The sequence below is a fragment of the Leucopleurus acutus genome, assembly GCF_964270905.1.
Source record: "Leucopleurus acutus genome assembly, chromosome: 7".
Lineage (NCBI taxonomy): Eukaryota > Metazoa > Chordata > Mammalia > Artiodactyla > Delphinidae > Leucopleurus > Leucopleurus acutus.
Window position 1 is genome coordinate 2,283,823 of NC_139150.1, and position 22,182 is coordinate 2,306,004.

The following is a 22,182-nucleotide window of genomic DNA, read 5'->3' on the forward strand; positions in this document are numbered from 1 at the left end:
GCAGGGAGGAGCCCTTTCCGGACACCTCTCGGAGACTATTCAGAGCGAATGAAACCAGCCTGTCTGCTTCAATTCCCACTGATGATGTCCATGTGTCATTAGTGCCAATTAGGAGAAGCAAGGACAGCAAAGCGTTTGGCCTGGGGCCCGGCCTGGTGGGAGGGTCACTGGGACAATTGAATTCCCCACCAGACAAATGTGATTACCGGTGGAGCCCGGGCCCACCCCCTGCGGGGCCGAGACATAAATGGCCAGGTGGGGCGGCCAAGCTCACCCAGCCATGCAGGTCCCCAGCCCCAGCGTGCGCGAGGCGGCCTCCATGTACGGCACAGCGGTGGCCGTCTTCCTGGTCATCCTGGTGGCCGCACTGCAGGGCTCGGCACCCCCCGAGAGCCCCTTCCCCTACCGCATCCCCCTGGACCCCGAGGGGACCCTGGAGCTGTCGTGGAATGTCAGCTACGTGCAGGAGACTGTCCACTTCCAGCTCCTGGTGCGGGAGCTCAAGGCCGGCGTCCTGTTTGGGATGTCGGACCGTGGCGAGTTGGAGAACGCCGACCTGGTCGTGCTCTGGACCGACGGGGACAGTGCCCACTTTGGGGTGAGTCTTCCCTCCGCAGTGCTCCTGAACTTGCCTTTTCCTCTACACTCACCGTCCTTAACCTGGCAAGGGAAGTCTCCCTCCTGCCTCTCTGGTCACGTTTACTCGAGCATCCCTTGTGTCCCAAGCTTGGGCATCTCGGGGATGCTGATGTGAGGACAAAATGGGAAATCAATGACTTCCACGGTCCTTGACTGCACGCCCCAAATGACAGAGCTCAGCGTGCCCAAGGAGCACAGCCGCACACGAAGGCCACACTCGCCACATAAACACACGTCCTCCACCGCCCCTGCCCTCGGGAGGGCGGCCCCCACGTACCCACCCGCACGAACAACGCCCAGAGGTCACACGCGGCCAAGCACGGTGGCTGGCCTGCCTGCCCACTGCCAAGGACGCGGTGCTGGCTCATGTGGGTAACCTGAGCAGGTGCAGACTCCCCGGCCCCCAACCCGGGCGTGGAACGAACCGTCCGTGGAGTTAAGCCAGGACGCTGAGGGCGTGCGCTTCCCTCCACGCCCGAAATTCACCCCCATTCTTGCCAGAAAGGGAGAAGGAGTGGGGGGAGGTTTCCCTTCAAAGGAGAGAGGTTTTGGGGGCCCTCGACAAGCTGAAGGGAGGCCCTCTGGATTGGGGGAGCCTAGCCATCTTGCCCTGAGCCGCCACCCTGCATTCTTCCACCTTGACCTCTCTGGGGACCAAACCCAACTCTCTCATGGAAACAGACGCAGGAGGGTTAAAACAGTTTTTAAGTCAGGAGGCACTTTATCTGTGAGCAGAGGGGCTCTTCCTTCAATTAAGTGTGGGAAGCCAGCGGCGCACTGAGCCAGGGTCAGGACAGGCCCCCGGCCTCGCATACCTCATCTGCAGAGTGGGTACAATAATCCCTCTCCACCTTCTCGCGATGTGTGAGTTCACACAAGCTGGTCTTTCTGGAAGCCGGTGGTGCTCTGTCCAACCCCTGCCACAACTCTGCAGGAAGGAAGGAGCTCTGCCTACTTCCCAGGGGAGGGTAGGTGAGCCCGACCACCAGCCAGACGGGGTGGGGCCTCCTGGGCCCCGGGCTGTCCCACCTCTCCTCCACCAGGATGCTCAGTGGCTACGGGTCACGGCCAAGAAAGACCTGGGCAGCGCGTCCCAGAGGAGCCGGCAAGCCCGGAAGCAGCTTCCCCGGCTGCCAGGAGAGCTGGGGTCACTCGGTCCTCCAGCACAGGCAGGATTAATTTGCACAACAAATTCCTATGCAAACAAATGTCAGACTTGTTTTTCCTCCTTTAGCAAATATGTTCAACAATTAATTCTAGACTTCCAGCCGAAGGCTCACGAGCTGGCTTTCTGCTTTTGTTTAAAATGAGTCCTTCTGCAGATCAGCAGTGCACCCCAGCACGAGCTCCACTGTGCTTTTCTCTAGGGAAAATGTGGCAAAATCTTTGGCAGGTTTCTTTTTTGCTCAAGGAAATGAGGAAAACATGCTTCAGCTCTGAATGCAGGGTTTAAGAAAATCCTAAGGCCAAGGACTGGTGGTCCCGTGTTGTTCCTGAACTGGAATAGCGGCCTGCTGGTCGGGGGCAGGGTTTCCCTCACAGCCTCCTTGCCAGGTGGACGGCTTTCCGGGCCCTGGCCTGGGGCCCCGGCGTGGCCGAGCCTTAGAGCCTGGTGCCAGGGAAACAGCTAGGGAGAGGGGAGGGCAGGGTCCGGCCAGAACCACCACCCTCGGACATCCTGGGGAAATGCAGCGGGTCCGTTTCCTCCTGGGCCTCGGTTTACCCTCTCCGGGCACGGCTAAGACTAGGGCGAGGTGGGCAAGATGCTGGGGGGGGGGGCGGCGTTTCAGGCGGGCTCACTCTCAGGGGTGTGCAAGTGCGGGGTGGGCCCCCCAGACCCTCTCCGAGGCTCCGTGTGCTGTTAGGGTCCCTCCCTCCACAGACCAAAGGCGATGCTTTGTCTAAGGCTCCTGGGTCCCACCCAGAGGTCTGGGAACCTGCATGGCTAACCAGCCCCAGTGAGTCCTGGCTGGCGTTTGAGGCCGTGTGTCAAGGGCACAGAGGAAGAGAGTGGGGTTGGAGGTCAACTCCACTGTCTCAGGCAGACACCGAGTGTGGGTGTGACGCCCACCCCGGGCAGAACCCCAGGAGCCCCAGGGCGAGGTGTGTCCAGGGGCTGCACCGCGGGCGGCCAACCCTGAACTCGGCCCCTCGTGCTCCGAGCCCGCCCTTGCCTCTACAGGACGCCTGGAGTGACCAGAAGGGGCAGATCCATCTGGATGCCCAGCAGGATTACCAGCTGCTGCGGGCACAGAGGACCCGGGAAGGCCTGTCCCTGCTGTTCAAGAGGCCCTTTGGCACCTGTGACCCCAAGGATTACCTCATCGAGGTGGGTGGCAGCCCGCTTGCCCAGGAGACCGTGGGCTGCGTGGAGCCCTCTCGCATACCAGGGCGGTGTCCCTGGGCCGGCCGTGCACAGAGAGCGTGGATTCCAGAGGCGGCTGGGTGGGGACAAGGCAGGTGGGGAGAAACCAGCTCTGCCATCGGCGTCTGATCCCTCAAGCAAGCAGCTCTTGGTTGACACGTGGCTGACGCGTTTCTAGATGTTGGTCTCGCCCCGAAGCTTCCAGACAGGGACCTGAGTGGTCTTCCTCCTGACTGGTTCTCTCTTCCTGGTCCAGCATCTTCAGGAGAATTCTGGAAAGAGCCCAGGAGACTTGGTTTCCCAGACTGGCTCTGTGGCCAACGGACTGTGAGGCTCCTCCTCTGGGCCTCAGTTTACCTGTCTGTAAAAGGGACTTAGATGATCTGTAAGGCTCGACCTGCTCTGTCTTGGAATTCACAGGCGCACCAGATCTAAAAATCCTTAGGCTTCTCACGCTGCTCCTAGACCCTTAGGGAAAAACAAACCAGTTACCTCCTGAAGGCAAAATCCTGTCCACTTTCCAATGCACCTTGACACCCAAAGTCTGTGTTATCTTTATGACGCATCAGTGACATGGGTTGGCCCAGTGCTACACGAGGAAACTGAGGCCAGACAGGGGAGGACTCGTCCAGGGACACACGGCAGAGAGGGGACAGAGCTGGAGCCAGAAGGAGTGCCCTTCCAGAAGGAGGTCTGAGTCCTTACCCTGCTGGCTCACCTTCCCCACGGACAAGGGCAAGGGCAGGCAGAGGACCCTCTCCCGGAACTTTGCATGGCGTCTGGTGCCAAGGTGTGCTCAGCTCAGAGCCTCCAGCCTGGGTGTGGGGAAGCCTCCTGCCTGGAGCTCTGAGACACCTGTGCAGAGAACAGCCCTGTCCCCAGTGACCCTGGGGGTGGTGGAGGGAACACATGTCCCCGGTGAGCCAGCCGGCCTGGTTCACAGCGACCCAGCAATGGTTGGTTGAATGGGCGCTAAGCAAATGTAGATAGAATTTAGGAAGACAACATGTATTAATGGCTGGTGCAAACCGTGGGCTCTGGGGGTGGTCGGCTTTGGATTGAATCCCAGCCAGGTCCACACAGAGCCTCAAAGCTCCCCTCCTTCAGAGAGGTGAGAATTGGGCATGTCACCAGCCGGGCGAGGGTGGGTAGGGACCTGGCATCTCCCCGGCTACCAGGAGCCCAGCTCTGGGGGTGTGAGTGGATGAGTGCTGGGCCCTGTCTCGCCTGCAGGACGGCACCGTCCACTTGGTGTACGGAATCCTGGAGGAGCCGTTCCAGTCGCTGGAGGCCATCAACGTCTCCAGCCTGCAGACGGGGCTGCAGCGGGTGCAGCTGCTGAAGCCCAACATCTCCATCCCAGCCCTGCCCTCAGACGTGCGCACCATGGAGGTCCGCGCCCCCGACGTCCTGGTCCCCGGCCAGGAAACCACGTACTGGTGCCACATCACCGAGCTCCCCGACGGCTTCCCTCGGCACCACATCGTCATGGTACGTGGGCCCAGTCCCATCCCAGCTCTGCCTCCCCCCGGGGCCTCGGAGGTGTCACGCCCTGGGGAGCTGTCCATGGTCCTGCTGGGACCAGTGACCTCTGTGGCGTGGACCCCAGGCAGGGTCTGAACCTTTTGCAGCCACAAGTGTGCTGTGCCCCGCCCCCCGTCGCCCTGCTCGCTCCCCACCCTCCCAGGGCTGCTGCACCCCAGCTCCCCAGCCTGGACCAAAGGCAACTGATGTATTGATTTTTGCATCTTATCTTGGGACTGAAACTGCTGTCTAGCTATTTATCTGTCCGTCAGGACACCCTCCTCCTTCATGAAATAACAACTCAACTCAGAGCTCAATGGCTCTAAACACCTTCCTGGAGCTATAACAGTAACGACAGTAGCTGTTGAATGTCCCCTCTTTGCCTGGCCCGGGGGAAAGAGGAGGTGGTTTACCCCCTCCATCACCACAATACTACACACATAGTGCTAGATATTATCACTCTTATTTCCATTCGAGGATGTGCAGCCCAGAGAGGTAGTGTGAGTTCCCGAAGTCACACAGCAGGAAGTGGTGGGCCTGCCTCAGTGCTGCACCTGCCCCCTAGGCTCAGCCTTGCCTCGGGCAGTCTCCGTGTGTCTGTGCAGCCACTGCCACGTTCACACGAGGACGGCGGCCTTCCTGTCCCCCAGCCCCCTTATCGGGAGATGACTGGCCTGGGTCCCCTTCCCTTTGCTCCTGAGCTCACCGTGAGCTTGTGGCAGATTCTGCCTGCTTCCAGGTTGGTGGCTCCACCCCCAAACCCTGAGCCCCAGAAGCACCCCTGGAAATCACCTGGCTCAACCCTCCCATTTTACAGAGGGGCACGCAGAGGCCCACGGAAGGGAGCTGCTGGGTGAGAGCCCCACCCGTGGGGGTGAGCAGGTGGGCGGCGGGGTCCGCTGTCCCAGGTCCAGTGGGTGCTCTGCTCCCGCAGTACGAGCCCATCGTCACCGAGGGCAACGAGGCCCTGGTGCACCACATGGAGGTCTTCCAGTGCGCCGCCGAGTTCGAGAGCTTCCCCCACTTCAGCGGGCCCTGCGACTCCAAGATGAAGCCGGAGCGGCTCAACTACTGTCGCCACGTGCTGGCCGCCTGGGCCCTGGGCGCCAAGGTGCGTGCCCTTCCCAGCATCTCCCCAGGGGGCCCCCACTTATGCATGAGAGCCTCCCAGAAGTGAGGCCCCCAGGCAACCCAGGCCCCGAATAACCCCGTCTCCCCGCCACCTGTGCATCGTTGGAATCCCATGGCTCTTCTGAGCCACGAACGCCTTCTCCAGCCTCCGTTACTTTCCTGTAAAAATGCAGGAGCCCCACGACCTAACATTCCTCGTGGGCATCGCTCTCATTTCCCCGATCAAGTTCCCCTGGACTTGGAGGGGTCTGTGCACAGGGTGGTCCCGGGGCTGGCCTCCCTGGGCTGTGTCCAGGGTCTTCCAGCAGCTTCCTCCACCAGCTCAGAGGAGGGGCTTGGGCGGTGGGCTCGCCTGGGGGCATGAGCTCTCCCCACTCCCTGACCCCGAGTCTAATAGGAACGTTGCATGGGCTGGTAATGAGCTGCCCATCAGGGGGAGAGTCCTAATCTGGCTGCCCCACCAACAGCACTCACTGCAGCTCAGGCCCCAGCACATGGGTGGGTATGCCCTGACCGCCCCGGGACCCCTCTCTTGACACCCCAGTCTGTCTGCCTGGCCTGACCCTGCCCTCCCTGCTCCCTGCAGGCCTTTTACTACCCAGAGGAAGCCGGCCTTGCTTTCGGGGGCCCTGGGTCCTCCAGATTTCTCCGCCTGGAAGTCCACTACCACAACCCGCTGATGATAAAAGGTAGGGAGCTCCAAGGTGTGCTTCCAGCCTTGCCGTCCTCCCCTCGGGAATGCTGGGCGCGGCCGTACCCAGTTAGGAAGATAGCCGGGCTGGCGGGGCTTAGCACCGCATCCCTCTCCCCCCAGCTCTAGCCTCCTTGTCGCGTGGCCCACCGCGGCCTGCGTCCCTCTTGTCCCTTGTTCACGGCCCGTCTCCTGGGCCTGCGGTGGGCGCCCCAGGCAGAGTCTCATCGGCTGGCTCATCTGCACGGTGGGGGCCCAGCATCTTCCCCCCTCCCCCTTCATAAACACAGCTGCCACCAACACTACGCTGTCCCAGGTACCACCTGGGAAAGGCAGGTAGAGGTTTCTTGTGTGCCTATTTTGCAGAAGAGCGAATTAAGCCAGTGGTAAAGGGACGCCTCCAGGGCCATGAAGCGAGTAGCAATTTAGAGCCAGCAGGTCTGGTCTGACCCGGCTCCGTGGCCTCAGTGGTGCAGCCACGCTGTGGTCGAGCCCACACTTGAACCTGGCAAGCTGGGTCTGATTCCGAAGCTTTAAGGAATCATTTAGATGTCGGGTCCATCTGAGGAAACACAGCTCACCCCTCCTCCCACACCCTTTCCTCATTGGCACCCGACAGAGCAGAAGGCTAGCATCAGGTGCGCCAACCAACGGGGTCCCAGACAATGGAGGGAGGTCACAGGCCGGAGTGGTCGCATGTGCCGTCTCCCCCGAAAATCTAACTTCTGTGAGGCTGCTCAGACCAGGAGATGCCCCCCCAACCCTGACCTCCCCTCCCCAAAGGGGTGACTCTCCAGCACCCATGAGAGGTGGCTCTGCCGTCCCCAGAACAGGCTGGGCCAGGACAGGGCCCATGGCAGGATGGCAGGATGCAGGCCACTTCAGAGCCAACACGATCCCTGCCTAGAACCCAGCCACCAATGGTTTGACCATTGGGAGGCACGGCCCCAGGACTGTCCTCAGGGCCAGGGGAGTGCCTGGCTCACTGGGGGGCGTTTCTGGCTATGAACTTCCCTCCTGCTTCTCAAAACCTGTCACAACAGAGCAAACGCATGCCTGGAGTGTGAATGTGTAGATGGGATTTTATTTCCCTGTGCTCTGTGTCAGGGCGGCAAACAGGTTCTGCTCACCGGGACTCCTCTGACTGACCCTCAGCTGCAGCTCCAGCTCCCTGCTGGAAAGGCAGCTGAAGGCCGTACTGGGATTGATTAGCGACGTCTGCCCTGGGCACTGGAGGGGTGGCTCTTGTTTGTTTCGCGCTGTTGAATTTATACTAGGCAAACAGAAATCCACAAGACCCCCTCCTGTGAGATGCAGGATCATGTCTCATTCCCCAATTTACCACACCAGACCTTAGGTCCAGAAAGGTGCAAAGGCTTTTTAGGAGGGAGACACAAGCAAAGTGCAAGAAAGTATGAAAGGAAGGGTCCACACGGCCTGGGCGGCATCATGGCGGCTTGGGACCTGGGCCTCGGAGGACAGGACCATTTTCACAGGGGAAGCTGACAGGTGCTTCCTTCCAGATGGAGGGCTAGGCTGTGCTGTTCACAGACACGGAGGTGGGAAAGGGAGACAGGGGGTCCAGCCTGGCTGCAATGGAGGGGATGGGAAAGGGAGGTGGGGGCAGACAGCAGGGACTGCTGGATCATCCTGTGCCTGAAGGAGGAACAACCAGGGTCAGTCTTTAGGGTGATGCTGCCAGCTGATACTGTATCCGAAACGGAAAACATTTTCCTCTCTCTGTTTCACCAGCATCTCCTGCCATATATTGTCACATAGCCCTCTTCCTCTCACTCACTCTCTTTTTTTAAATGACATTTTTCATTTGTGTAAGTGAGGGGCAGAAATAGTCTGAGAGATTAGACATCAGCTCCCGGCCAGGTCCCAGCCTGTGTCTCCCTAGCTGCGTGACCCCGGGTGGGTGACCCCTACCCTTGCTTCCTGACCTCCCTCAGCTGTCCTGAGGCTGGGGAAGCTTGTGCATGCAACGCTCCCAGCTGGGTGCGGGCACCGGGCTGTGCTCAACCAATAGCCACCAGCGACTCCTTCCTGGCTGCGCCACTAATACTTTGTGCCGCCGCTGGAATTATCTACCGCGCACACAGAGGAGTATACGTCAGCTTGGGCCTTAGCATGACACGGGATTTAGTGCTCATTTAAAGCCTGAAAGCAAATGGATTTTTGAAAACTCCTTAAGCATCAGGGAAGTCTGTCTCTTGCTGATTATCTGCTTGTATTTATGGATCTTTTGCCAAATGTAAGGATGCTCCTGTCACTTTGCAAATCTGGAGATCGGTCTCTTTTCTCTAAATATCAAAATTCAACAATTATTTCACTATTTAATCCCCGTCTGAATTTTAACCAATTGCATCTCGCTTTTTATTATTATCCTCTGATGTAATCAGCCCAGAGATACAGAGGCTGAGTCTGGACATTGCAGGAGGAGAACGGGGCAGGGAGGGAGGGAGGCAGAGGCAAGACGGTATGTCCTCAGCTCTACCTCAGAGCAGCTGAGCAGGGAGACAGCCCTGCCCCCAAAGGTGCCCTGGGCTGGGGTCCCAGCTCGGCCACTTCCCAGCCCTGCGATCTTGAGCAGGGTCTTCAGCTCAGGTTCCGGGCCTCAGTTTCCCCGTCTGTCATCGCGGGAGGATGATTCTTCAGTTACACGGGCTCCCCCGCCCAACTCCCAGCTCTCCTGCCCATTCCGAGGGGATGGGCCATGTCCAGCCCCTACTCCTCTCCCATGGGACCAGCCCCGAGATGCTCAGGGCCTCGCTGACCGACTCCTGGCAGGGAAAGGATTACTCGAGACCTGTGGGTGCCGGCATCCCCAGACCTCCGTCCGTCAGCTTCGTATGATCACCGGGAGGCTGCCCAGGGAGCCGTGGACTCTCCAATTTGTCGACTACAAGAAGACCTGGCAGGTGTGGCTGGAACATGATGGGCAGAAGCACCAAATTCTTCTTTGGAAGAGGTCCTTGACTTCGAGCCCAGAGAGGGACAGCAACTTGCCTGAGAGCACACAGCACACTGTTGAGCAGATGGGACCCAGGACGGTGTGTGAGCTGGGGTGGCTGCACCCTTAGCGCTGACCCTGCTCCAGGGGTCCACGCTCCAGCTTAGGTTTCTCCTGCGATGTCCGCCCAGCATACGCAGCCCCTGGGTCAACCCTGCAGGACAGGAATCAAAGGAGGAAGGAGGGAGAGAGGCCACAAGAAGGATGTGCCTTAGATGCTTCTTGCTGACTTCACCACACAGACTCACGCTCACCTGCCCGATGGGGCCGAGGCTCCTCTGTGAGAGCGGCCACGCCCTGCTCTCTGCCCAAACCTCACCGACAGGTGTCCTGCTGGTCAGTTCCAGCTCAGAGCCCTTTGAACCAGCAGGAAGAACATCAAAGCACTTCCCAAGCCCTCCGAGGTGTTGGCGAGCTTCCTAAATGCACTGCAGGCATCTCACCCGGCCCGGTTCAACAGCACGGTTTTGGGTTTTCTTTCGTTGCCTTAATCAAGTCTTTCCAAAGCATTCACCCGTTTTCACGGAAACAATAGCTCTTGCCTTGCACGTGGGAATTGCACAGGTGAATTGGTCCTTGTAACCATGGCGTTCCTCTGGGGTAAACAGGTGTGGGAACAAATGCAGGTGGGAGCGGGTGTGGGTGACTGGTGCCTCCTGGTTGAGGGTGGCTGGGGGGTCCGTGTGCCAGGCGGGGCGAGGGGCCCCGCTCACCTCCGTCCCTCCTCCTCCCAGGCCGGCGCGACTCCTCGGGCATCCGCCTGTACTACACGGCCACGCTGCGGCGCTTCGACGCGGGCATCATGGAGCTGGGCCTGGTGTACACGCCTGTGATGGCCATCCCCCCGCAGGAGACGGGCTTCGTCCTCACCGGCTACTGCACGGACAAGTGCACCCAGCTGGTGAGTGGGCCGGGCATGGGGCTGGGCCTGGCTCCGCCCTGCTTCCCCTGCTGAGGCCCCGAGGGTGGGGGCCGAGGTCGGTGGCTTGTGGCTTTGCTCTCCCCACCCTGCAGCTCCGCCAGAGCCACCCCCCCCCCCCACCTCCTCTGGACGCCAAGGAGCCTCCCCGCCGGCCGGCGTGCATCTGCACCTTCCTCTCCAGTAATAACTGGCTCCCTTAGTCCAAACCTGAACCAGTGTTTAAAATACATGTTCGTCCCATGAATGAGATAGACAACACATTCACCATGAGAAACGCAGGCAGTGCAGCTAACACCCCTGGGTCCCGGCCGCCTCGCCCCCTCCCCGAGGTAGCCAGTTGCTGGACCTCTGGTGCCCCTTCGGACTTTTCCCCTACCTGTTTCTACAAGCCCTTACATGCGGCATGTTTAAAAACAAACTGAATAGTGAACGTTTGTCTGTGACGCCCTTTAACCGACGCACAGCACGGATTCAGTGGGAACTTCACTGGCGCCGGACCAGGTGAGGCCAGCGAGGTGCCTGGGGCGCAGGACACAAGGGAGCCCTGACGCCCAGGGCTGCTGTGCGAGGGCAGGTGTGGCACAGGTAACGCTTAGACTCGGGGGCAGGTGGAGGGACCGAGCTTCGGGAGGAGCGACAGTGACTCCCCAAATTCTGGGCCCTCGGTTCTCCCCGGCCTCCCCCAGTCCCGGCCTGTGCTGTACTGTCCCCTCGTCACCAGTATCCAGGCTGCTGTCAACTTTCCACTGACAGGAAGAAGCCCTCAGGGAAATTCTGTGCCCGTGGGAAATGTGTATCAGGTGTATTCTAGAGGTGGAATTGCCACGCACAGGGATGTGAGCTTTCATTTGAATAAATCTGGCAAAAAGCCCCCCAGAAAGCCCGTTCTGGGGCTTCTTCCCCCCACAGTACCAGAGGGTGCCTGGTGCCCCAGACTTCCTGACCCACCATATTATCAATGCTTAAATTATTTTCTCAATCACTTGGGAGAAGAACATCACTGTCGTTCAGTTTGAATGTCCCCATTTGTAGAAGTTGAGGGTGTTTGCACCTGTTTCTTGGCCATTTGCCCTTCCTTTCTGCGAATATCTGTTCATAACGTTGTCCCGTGTTTCTAGTGGGTTGTCTGTCTTACTACTGGTAGAAACCAATAGTAAAAGAAACCAAAAGTTCTTTTTATATGGTGGGTGTTAACGGCATGGTCTGTTGGGAACGCTGCAAACACTCTCTCCCATGTGGTACCTTTGCTTCTCACGATGACCTGCAAGGTGAGTGTTAGCGTCCCCACTTCACAGATGGGGAGACTGAGGCTTGCCGGGGCCACAGTGCCTCCAGTTGCAGAGTGAGGAGTCAAACACGGGTCTCTCTGACTTCACACAGCAGCCTGCCTTGTGATGCGGTTTACATGCGGATCTGTCTTCCCAGTGAATGGATTCCCTGGGTTTTGTTCTTCCCGGGGGGCTCCCTGAGCCTCCAAGTCTTAGGCAAGCAAAGGGCCCTCGAACTGAAGGGACAGAGCTGTCAGACTGCACTGGCCTCGTCTGCATCCACGGTGGGTCAGCTCTTATCTGAGACCAGGGGTGACAGACCGTAACCACACCAGCATCTGACACTTTCCCGTGTCCCCAGAACGTGGTGACACCTTGCCATGTGAAAGTCTCTGTGGCCTGAGCCTGGAGCTGGGGCTGCAGACTCACCGGCATAGAGGGGCCGCAGGCCGAGTGACTGACCTTTGCCGGGGGAACACGGGTCATGTTGACCTGCTGACCTTGAGAATACGCCTGTCACCGGCCTGGGAGTGCAGCCCTGCCTTCTCTCACCAGAGTCTCTAAATACTTTACAGCCCCAAATAAAAATAACTCCGTTTTCTTGTTCCCCATTAAATGGTACATTCTTTGTGAAAATCGCATTTCTGTGGACTCTCATGGAAGGGCCTCCGGCAGAGTGGGGGATCTCATCTCCGTTAGCAGACCTCTGAGGGGCGTAATTTCTGCAGTCGGAAGTCTGGCCTGGTCTAGGTATCCTCACCCAAGACCAGCCAAGAAGAAGCTCAGTGTTTTGGACCACAGGCCCCAGGACGGCAATCCCCCTGCACCTGTCACACGCCCACGGCTCTGGGCCAGTGGCCGGCCTCTGCGGACCAGACGGGAGAAACCCAGGGCCCCACTGTTCAGCAGGTGCTCCCAGGCCTGGCCCCAATGGTCACAAATGTGGCCACAAGGTTTCCCAGTCCTCATAATGACGAGGGCAGGGGACAGTAGCTGGAGGACAAGATAGAAGCGCAAACGTGAAGTCGGGTGACGTGCGGAAGTGCAGCAGCCTGGGGTCGCTCAGTGACGGGGCGAGGGCACCAGGACCTCCCGGAGCAGCCGATGGGGTGGACGCACACAGCAGTGTGTTGTCCGGGAGATGACCATGTCGAGTAGAAAAAGCTGGACGTGTGTAATCCGTTTTAGGAAACGTCCTGTCTAAATCAAGTGAACGTTAACGCAAGAGAAACATCTGGAAAATGGCCGTCTGCCCTGGCGGTGATGTGAGGGCTGGCCTGTTTCCTCCGTGCTGCCCGCCTGCAGCTTCACGGTCACACCACGGCTGTCGTACCAGGTGACGGTGACGGCAGGGAACAGCGGCCTGGCTCTCACGCAGATGAAGGGAGGTCGTGCCGAGGGCAGCTGGGGACCTGCCAGTGCTGGAGGCTGGCAGAGGCTGGACAGCACGGCCGGCACTGCTGTCCCACGTCATCCGCCGGACGTGAGGACCCTAGAGTCTGGAATAGAGGCAGAACGAACCGACCAGCCTTCGGGGGCTCAAGAGAGGACCCAAAGGGAAGCCGTCGGCAGCTGGACGAGCCTCAGGCTTCTCTCCTGAGGCCCCGTTGCGGCGCGCGGGCTTAGCTGCCCCGAGGCACGTGGGATATTAGTCCCCCAACCAGAAATCGAACCTGCGTCCCCTGCCTTGGAAGGCAGGTTCTGAACCACTGGACCGCCAGGGACGTCCCTCTACTGAGTTTTCTGATGGGGGGTTTCACCGATCCGGGAGAAGGAAGGGCCTGGGTGATGCAAACGGTCCAGGGAAGTACTCACATGGCCGTTCTGTGGCCCTGGGGGTGCAGACAACCACGTGGCCAGGCCCTGACGCCCCCCCCCATCCCCGCAGGCTCTGCCTCCTTCCGGAATCCACATCTTCGCCTCTCAACTCCACACGCACCTGACGGGCAGGAAGGTGGTCACGGTGCTGGCCCGGGACGGCCGCGAGAAGGAGATTGTGAACAGAGACAACCACTACAGCCCTCACTTCCAGGTAGGGCCCACCACCCCGCACCCCTTCCCCGCCCCGCCCCACCCTGCTGGCCCGCGCAGGGCATGGCTGTGGGCTGTCCGACCCTCTCTCCCGACGGCCATAGAAACGTCCCCATTCCGGGGCCCCCTCTCCTGGGCCAGCCCAGACGCCCGAGGAGCACACACAGCCAGCCGGTTCCTCTTGCGGATTTCATCGAGGGGAGGGACTCCAGTGGGGGATCCTGGCGTGTGGCCGACTGCGGGATTCGGGGGACCCTGGCAGCTTGATGGTAACATCCATCTTAGATGACCACCTTCTTGTCCTAATCTGTTCCTGACCAGAGGCCAAACTTAGCCAGTCCTGGCTTCCCACAGAGGAATCGGGGGGGCTGTGTCTGCAGTACTCTGAAGTCTCCCCCTCCCCCCTGCTCTGCCCCTCCCCTCCCCCCAACTCTGCCCACCCCAGGAGATCCGCATGTTGAAGAAGGTCGTGTCCGTCCACCCGGTGAGTGCCCGGTTAGGGACGGGGTGCCGGGAGTGCTGTCCCCAGTGGGGAGGGACAGGAAGCAATGGGGGAGGGCAGAGGCTGGGGAAGGCCTTCCAGAGCCAGGTCCATGCAGGACAGGGGCTGGGGCTGCCCCACCGTGAGACTCACCGGGCCTGCACGGAGGGGCCGCAGAGGGGCCGGGACCAGACTGCACTTGGGGTGACGAGCATCCTCCCGCCTGATCAGCTGACCGCAGACCCGAGAGCTTTAGGGAGAGATGAGGGCATGGGGGTCACCGTGGGTCCCTCCAGCCCCAGGCAACCACCAGCCGGCTCTGTCCCATGTAGGAGGGGCCCCAGAGGCCGACGGGTAATCACCCCCCGGGGACACTCAGAGAGGGACCCTCGTGTGTGGGTACCCTGGGCCCACTGCTGGGCTCCTCAGTAGCGGCTTGACTACCGCAGTCAGGCACCAGGTGGGACGGGCCCAGAGCACCTGGTACCCGACGCGGGCCGGTGCTGACGGGCCTTTGTCGGCTTGGTTCTCAGGGAGACGTGCTCATCACTTCCTGCACATACAACACGGGAGACAGGAAGCTGGCCACCGTGGTAAGTCACCTGGCTTCTTGCCATCTGCTGCAGAGCACGTGGACAAGTCTTATCTCCTCTAGACCAGAGGGCAGGGCTGCCCCTCCTTCATTCTTTCAGTCAACCAGTGGCTCTCAGGGTGTGGTCCCTGTACCAGCAACGTCAGCATCCCCTGGGACCTTGGTAAAAGAAACCGATGGTGAACTCATCGGTTCCTCCCCAGACCTATCGAGCTGGAGCTGGAATTTGGGTGGTGACACCGCGACCCGTGCTTTAACGAGCTCTCTGGGTTATTCTGACGGCTGCCCTAGGTAGAGCGCCACGGCAATAAATATCAACACTAGAGCTGGTGCTGGGGAGCGGCCACAGGCGTGAGGTCGCTCCCTGCCCCCAAGGAGACAGGCCTGCCACCAGCGACAAGCAGAGTTGGGATAAAACTAAAGACGCGGTGGAAGCGTTGGGGGCAGGGCCAAGAGAGGCGATTGTCAGACAGAGACCAAGGCGGGGGAGAGGCTGGGAGGGCCAGGCAGAGGGGAGGCGGGCAGGCAGGCAGAGGACAGAGGTCATTCTCACACCTTTGGTAACAAACCTGCAGCCACTTTTCTAACACACTGTTAATCAGCAAAAATAAAGGGGCTACAGAGACGTTCATTGTTACGCTGTCCCCTGTTGGGCTTCATGCTAAGACAATCCCGTGTAACTGTAGTTGACTCTGCTCCGGAGGGATGGGGCACGTGTTCACCTGGGCTGGGCTGCGGGCAGCCCAGGAGGAGGACCTGTCCAGGGCTAGGTGTGCAGGCGGCACCAACAGATAGGTGGTCACGTGACGAATCGAACAGCTGGGGCACCTCTGAGAACAAAGGGCGACCCTGTTAACAATCGTGCCGGGTCAACAGGCACAGACCAAGACTGCGCGAGCACGCCGACCCCTTGCTGACAGAGTCTCTGACTGTCTCGATAGTCAGCGTAGGTCCCAGGAGTCATCCCGGGAATCACGAGGTTCCGAGGGCACCAGACCTGGTGTCGCATCCCAGCCTGCGCTGTCCCCTCCCCTCCCCAGGAACTCTGGTCTGCACCCCCTACTGCTCTGTCTTTTCATTCAGCTGACGTTCCTTGAACGTCTACTCTCTGTCCCATTTAGTTTCCTTTAAGACAGCTTTATTGAGATATAATTCACATGCTGTACAATTCACCCACTTCAAGTGTGCGATTCAATGACATTTAGAATATTTGCTACGTGCAACCGTCACCGCAGTCAATTTTAGAACATTTCCTGCCCCCAAAAGGAAGCCCAAATCCTTCAGCCCCATACCCTCAGCCCCAAGCAATAACTGATCTACTTTCTGTCTCTATGGGTTTACCAATTCTGGACTTTCAGATCCACGGAATGATATAATCTGTGCCCTTTTGTGACGGGCTTTTTTCACTCAGCATCGTGTTTTCAAGCTTCATCCAAGCCGTGGTGTGAGTCGGTGCCCCACTCCTCTTTCTGGCTGAATAAGACTCCATCGTGTGGATGGACCACAGTTGTTTGCCATTCACGCGTGGATGGACACTGGGGTGTTTCCACCTCTTATTTAGGGTTCACACCAGTCTCCAAGGTAGGAATCCTCGTCTCTGTTTTCATGGGTGAGAAACTGAGGCTCAGAGAGGGGAGACACTTGCTGAAAGTCACACACCTGACAACTAGGGCTGAGCAGGCATTTGGCCCCGGGCTGCGTGCCTGTAAATTTCCTGCCTCGTGACCCCTCCCTCCGTCTGGATTTAAGGTGGCAGCTGCTCTGGGTCTATGGTCACAAACTTGGTGGCGGGGGCAGGAGAGCTTTGCAGGCACACATCCCTGCCCTAAACCCCAGCACCTTTTTTTTTTTTTTTTTTTTTGGCGGTACGCAGGCCTCTCACTGTTGTGGCCTCTCCAGCTGCGGAGCACAGGCTCAGCGGCCATGGCTCACGGGCCCAGCCGCTCCGCGGCATGTGGGATCTTCCCGGACCGGGGCACGAACCTGCGTCCCCCGCATCGGCAGGCGGACTCTCAACCACTGCGCCACCAGGAAAGCCCGCTAGCACCTTCTTTATGAGACTGCAAGGGGGGGCTCAGCACATCACACAGCCGCTAACGTGGAGCGCCTCCTAACCCTAACCCTTCTCCACGCGGAGGACTTGCTGTAATGACTCAGCCTGTCTGTGCGTAGGACGCTTGAAGCTTGGCCAGGACCCTCTGAGGCAGCTGTCCCAGGAAACAGTGAGATGGAGCAACTGGGGGCACCCAGCTGGCAGGGAGCAGGGCTGGTCCAGGCGCCAACACTGCACGTGCTGCCTCTCGGTAGGGAGTCTATGAGCTGAACAACGCCCCAGGCAGGACCGCAGCATCTCCTACTCTGTGGGCGAGGCCACTGGGGCTGAGGGTGGGAGATGTCAGGCACCTGCTTGGCATCCAGCCGGTGAACGGTGAAGGGGAGCCCCCCAGGCCAAGCCCTGCTCCGTGCTGCTTCTGCGAGGGCCATGCTCCCTGCCCCACCCGACCTCATCTGGGAGAAATGGTGTCACGTCCGGGGATGTTGTGGCCACGTGAGTGTTCCTGAGGGCTTCGGGCCACCGCCCCGCACCCTCCTCGGGGAGGTGGCCCCGTCACCAGGCGGGATGACAGCGGAGGGCAGCAGGGCCTTCCCACACTCTGACAGCCCCGGGCCTGAAATGTGATTTCCATCCCAGGGTGGAGACAAAGGGAGGGCTTCCTGAGCACAGCGCGCAGAGGGTCGGGACTCTCTCTTTTGATGTCTGAGACAAGCAGTAGTAGGAGGTACAGGAATCTGTGGAATTCCAGGAGGGAGGTTATCTTCGTGATCTGAGGCCAGGACAGGACGGCCCAGAGGCCTTGGGAAATGGGGGGTCACAACCAGGGAACAATACAGGTGAAACCCTCCCCCGAGGTGCCGCTCAGGAGCGGGGCCGCGGCTCCTGGGGAATTTCCTTTTTAAACAGTCATCCTTGAGCAGAGCTGCCCAGGCTCCCTGTCCACTGCCTGGCGTGAGCCCTCAGCTGGGCTTTTTACGGCGCTTTTGTTCTGCCATAAAGAAGCAGATGCCTTTCTCCCCTCAAACTTTCCCACCAGCCAAATAACGCCCCCCACCCCGGCCCACTCCATTGTTCACAAAGAGCTGGGAGCCTGGGCAAGGCAAAGGTGGGCCGGGGCCATGCACCCCAACCTGCCCCTGCCCTGCTGGGGTCTGAGCCGCTGCCAGGCGGACCTCTGCTCCCTCCAGCCTGGCCCCTCTGCTGCCAGGTTCCTCCTCTTCCTGGGTCTGGGCTCCACGTTCAGCGGCTCTGAGAGCAGGGACCTGGCCAGGGGCTTAAAGCTGGTGGCACTGTGCTCCCTCCCAGGATGACAAAGCCACAGGTCTCCCTGGGTGGCTGTGACGGCCTCTAGTCACCGGCGCCTCTTCTGCAGCCCCTGCTCCTCCCAGAGCCGAGTTCTGGAAATGACGGGTGGCCATGCGGGGTCTTCTGTGAGGGGAGGCCTCCCCTGCTGTCCCCAGTCCCCAGGCTCACACCGCAGACTGAGGGGACAGCTCCCCAGCCAAGGTCGGGAGCCTGCATCCACTCAGGCCTTGCCCTTTACCCTCCCTGGGACTCAGTTTCTGCATCCGTAAAATGGGTGCGCTAATACCCCTCTCTGGTGCCTCCGTGGTAGCTTGATTCCTAACAACACTTTTCTGCATCCGTAAAATGGGTGCGCTAATACCCCTCTCTGGTGCCTCCGTGGTAGCTTGATTCCTAACAACACTTTTCTGCATCCGTAAAATGGGTGCGTTATTACCCCTCTCTGGTGCCTCCGTGGTAGCTTGATTCCTAACAACACTTTTCTGCATCCGTAAAATGGGTGCGCTAATACCCCTCTCTGGTGCCTCCGTGGTAGCTTGATTCCTAACAACACTTTTCTGCATCCGTAAAATGGGTGCGCTAATACCCCTCTCTGGTGCCTCCGTGGTAGCTTGATTCCTAACAACACTTTTCTGCATCCGTAAAATGGGTGCGCTATTACCCCTCTCTGGTGCCTCCGTGGTAGCTTGATTCCTAACAACACTTTTCTGCATTCGTAAAATGGGTGCGCTAATACCCCTCTCTGGTGCCTCCGTGGTAGCTTGATTCCTAACAACACTTTTCTGCATCCGTAAAATGGGTGCGCTAATACCCCTCTCTGGTGCCTCCGTGGTAGCTTGATTCCTAACAACACTTTTCTGCATCCGTAAAATGGGTGCGCTAATACCCCTCTCTGGTGCCTCCGTGGTAGCTTGATTCCTAACAACACTTGCCACCACCCGAGACGAGCGCACGGGCTGACTTGTTTGCTGTCGGTCTCACCTGCAAAGGCTGGGGATCCCAAGAGGGCAGGAGCTTCCTTCGCTCGCTCAGAACATGGTGTGGCACCGCGCGGTGAGGGAACGAATGAACGCACGAATGCAGTGAATATATGAGATGTCGAGCGGCAGCGTCCCGGAGTAAAGCGCCGCTGCTGACGGGCGTCATCTCCGTCCCGCAGGGGGGCTTCGGGATCCTGGAGGAGATGTGTGTCAACTACGTGCACTACTACCCCCTGACGCAGCTGGAGCTCTGCAAGAGTGCCGTGGACCCCGGCTTCCTGCAGAAGTATTTCCACCTTGTGAACAGGTGATGGCTCCAGGGGAGCACGTCTGCTGTGCCTCCCATCCCTGGGCATGGCAGGGGAGCCCCAACCCAGAACCCCCCAGGCCCTGTTAGGCAGCTGGGCGAAAGTGAGGAATCCAGGAGCAGGGGGAGCACAAATGTGGCAACCATGTCTCCACTCCCCCTTGAGGTGTCTGTGGCAGGCATCACTAATCGATCCCCGCACTTGTTTCCTAGTGAGTCTGGACTTGGCCTGAGAAGCCCCCTCCACCCAGCCTTGGAGCAGCCATTCCCTACTGATCCAAGCTGGCAGAAGAGATGAACCTATTAGCCATTGCCAGCAGGGAGTCAGGGCCAAGGCAGTATGTTAGGAGGCTGGTGGCCTGAGAGCTACTCTGGGGACCCCACCCATCTACAGGGAGGTGTCACTTGCCCTGCTGGGCTCCCCTCCCCTCTGCCATACCCTACCCTGGGCTGTTTCTTCCCCCAACAAGGTTCAACAGCGAGGAAGTCTGCACCTGCCCTCAAGCCTCTGTCCCTGAGCAGTTTGCCTCTGTGCCCTGGAACTCCTTCAACCGCCAAGTGCTCAAGGCTCTGTACAGCTTTGCCCCCATCTCCATGCACTGCAACAAGTCCTCGGCTGTCCGCTTCCAGGTATGCCTGCCCTGTGTGTGTGTGTGTGTGTGTGTGTGTGTGTGTGTGTGTCAGGGGCACGCCAGCCGCCGCCCTTGGAAACACCGTAGCCCCTTCCCAACCCCCAGCAGCAAGTTCTGCGGCTGCCCACCCCTTAGTGCCCCAGGCCCCTCAGAGGACCCCGGCGTGGGTGACAGGGCTCCACCCCAAGGAGCTGGCGAGACGCACTCACACAAAACAGTTGAGTAATCTGGTGGTGACAGACGGGCCCAGACAGACAGCTGACGGTCTGCAGAGGGAGAAACCGACAGCCACCCCAGAAGGGCGCTACCCGCTCTCTGACGCCGTCACATCACGGGACTAATCTTGGTGGTATGAGCAGGCCGCCAGCAAACTCCCCCGGCGCCTAAAAATAAAGTGCTCAGGGAGGGGCAGGTGAGAAACCATAAGTCTGAGGCTGCAGGCTGGTTTCTCTCCTTATCTGAGACCCGCTGGGATTCAAAGGCATCTCATGTGTTCCCCGGGCCAGCCGCCTGTCTGAGGCCAAGGCTGGTCCTGAGTTAGGCGTGGAGGGCTCTGCAGCCTGCAAGTCTGGAAGGCAGGTTTTCTGGAGGCATTTGGGAGCTGGATTAATTGCTATAAATCAAACATTCCCGGCACCAAGGGCGGGCCTCATGATGGCGCGTCAGAGAGTCGTTTAGGGCAGACGTCTGATGCGGTTAAAATGTGCCCTTTGAGGCAGCCTTGTCATGGGGCGGGGGGTGGGGATCGCTAAAAAAATCAGCCTGTGCCCAGGGCTTCTGACTGCTTCTCTGAAGGAAGTGAGGGGCGGCCAAGGAGGCAGATGGGGGTCGAGGATGACTTCTGGGTGAGGACCCCCAAGTAGCAATGGGGGGTTGGTTTGGGACAAGGTGAGTTTAAGGGAAAGAGGTCATTGGGAAAAGTGCCTGGGGAGGTGGCCTCCGCTTCACCCCTCCAGCCTCAGTTTACCTCCTGGTCCCTTCCTTGCAGGGTGAGTGGAATCTGCAGCCCCTTCCCGAGATCATCTCCAAGCTGGAAGAGCCCACCCGCCACTGCCCAGCCAGCCGGGGTCAGAGCCCCGCCGGCCCCACCATGGTCAGCATCGGCGGGGGCAAAGGTTGAGCGGGTGTGGTCTCCTCGCTCCCCCCTCCACGCCGTCCCTGTGGGCTCACGCCGGCTCTGCGCACCCCCGCACTCTACGAAGACCCCCATGGAGCAGCTCTGTGTGCCCAGGATGAGGGGCTGGACCAAGCCACTGCCTGAGACTAGGGTCCATTCCAGCATTCTCCCCCGGGGGAGCCCCTGCATGGCTGAGAGGGTCCCGTGACAGCTCCCTGTTGACCCGCCGAGGACTGGGTGGACCGAGACCCTTGCGCACCCTTTTGACGCAGCGTAAGGGCAACCTCCCTCGGAGGTCTAGAGTCCAGTGCCCCGAAAGCCCTGCCGTCTCTCTGGGAGGGGCCAGCCTCCTGGCACACGAGCCATGCCTGGCCGCCATCACCCAAGCTGGCCCCGCGTCCCCGGCCCCGGCTGATGGCGCTCTGTGTGGGCATGTGACAGGTGAGAGTGCTGCTTCAACGTGTCCCTGCAGACTGGCTCACGTGTCGCAGTGGGCGTCTTCCCAGCTGACAGAGTCAGGACAAGCCATTTAGCTAGTTAGAGACTTGCCTGGGGAAACGGCTCCATTGCAGGGTAAACAGATATTTTCGCCCACCTAAAGGGAAAGCCTAACAGCACCCCTCACCACCACCGAAAGATGCGACAGCAGAGATCCAGACAAGGGTCTGGGCGCCGGCTCCTTGGGGAGCGGAATTAATAGCCCGGGTCGCTTCTCTCTGCAGTGGGACAGGCAGCTGATGGAGCAAACGGGCCCTGGAATCAGACCTGCGTGAGAAGTCCAGCCCCACCTCCCTGACCCTTAGTCTCCTCATCTGTAAAACGGGGCCAGCGCCGTGCGGGTTACTGAGACAATAAAACTCATGCACAGGGCGGCACCCAGCGACGGCTAGTACAGGGTGGTGCTGCCTGGCCAGGCACCCCGTCCCGGGCGGAGCAGAACATGCCTCACGCCTCCTGGGTCAGTCTTCACGTTCCTCCCTCTTTCTTCGCTGCCTCTGTTGAAGGCCAAGTTCAGCTCTTGGGTGGTTTCTGCCAGGAGTGACAGATTCAACTCTGTCCAGCCAGTTCAGCAAAATTCTGTACAGCCTCTAGGGGAGAGAGAGGGTGATGGATGGCCTCCAAGTC

The 22,182-nt window shown here is 59.6% G+C and overlaps 1 protein-coding gene across 1 annotated transcript; it reads left to right on the forward strand.

Moving 5' to 3' along the window:
- Window positions 1–280: 280 nt before the first annotated feature.
- DBH (dopamine beta-hydroxylase) lies at window positions 281–21,089 on the forward strand (the record flags this gene model as incomplete). Its single annotated transcript, XM_082843579.1, has 12 exons — window positions 281–598; window positions 2,822–2,968; window positions 4,238–4,495; window positions 5,463–5,639; window positions 6,246–6,348; window positions 10,101–10,267; window positions 13,445–13,588; window positions 14,033–14,071; window positions 14,602–14,661; window positions 19,181–19,308; window positions 19,779–19,938; window positions 20,929–21,089. The coding sequence occupies 12 exons, from the start codon at window positions 281–283 to the stop codon at window positions 21,058–21,060; spliced, it is 1,833 nt and encodes a 610-aa protein (XP_082699705.1). The 3' UTR covers window positions 21,061–21,089.
- Between the last annotated feature and the right edge of the window lie 1,093 nt (window positions 21,090–22,182).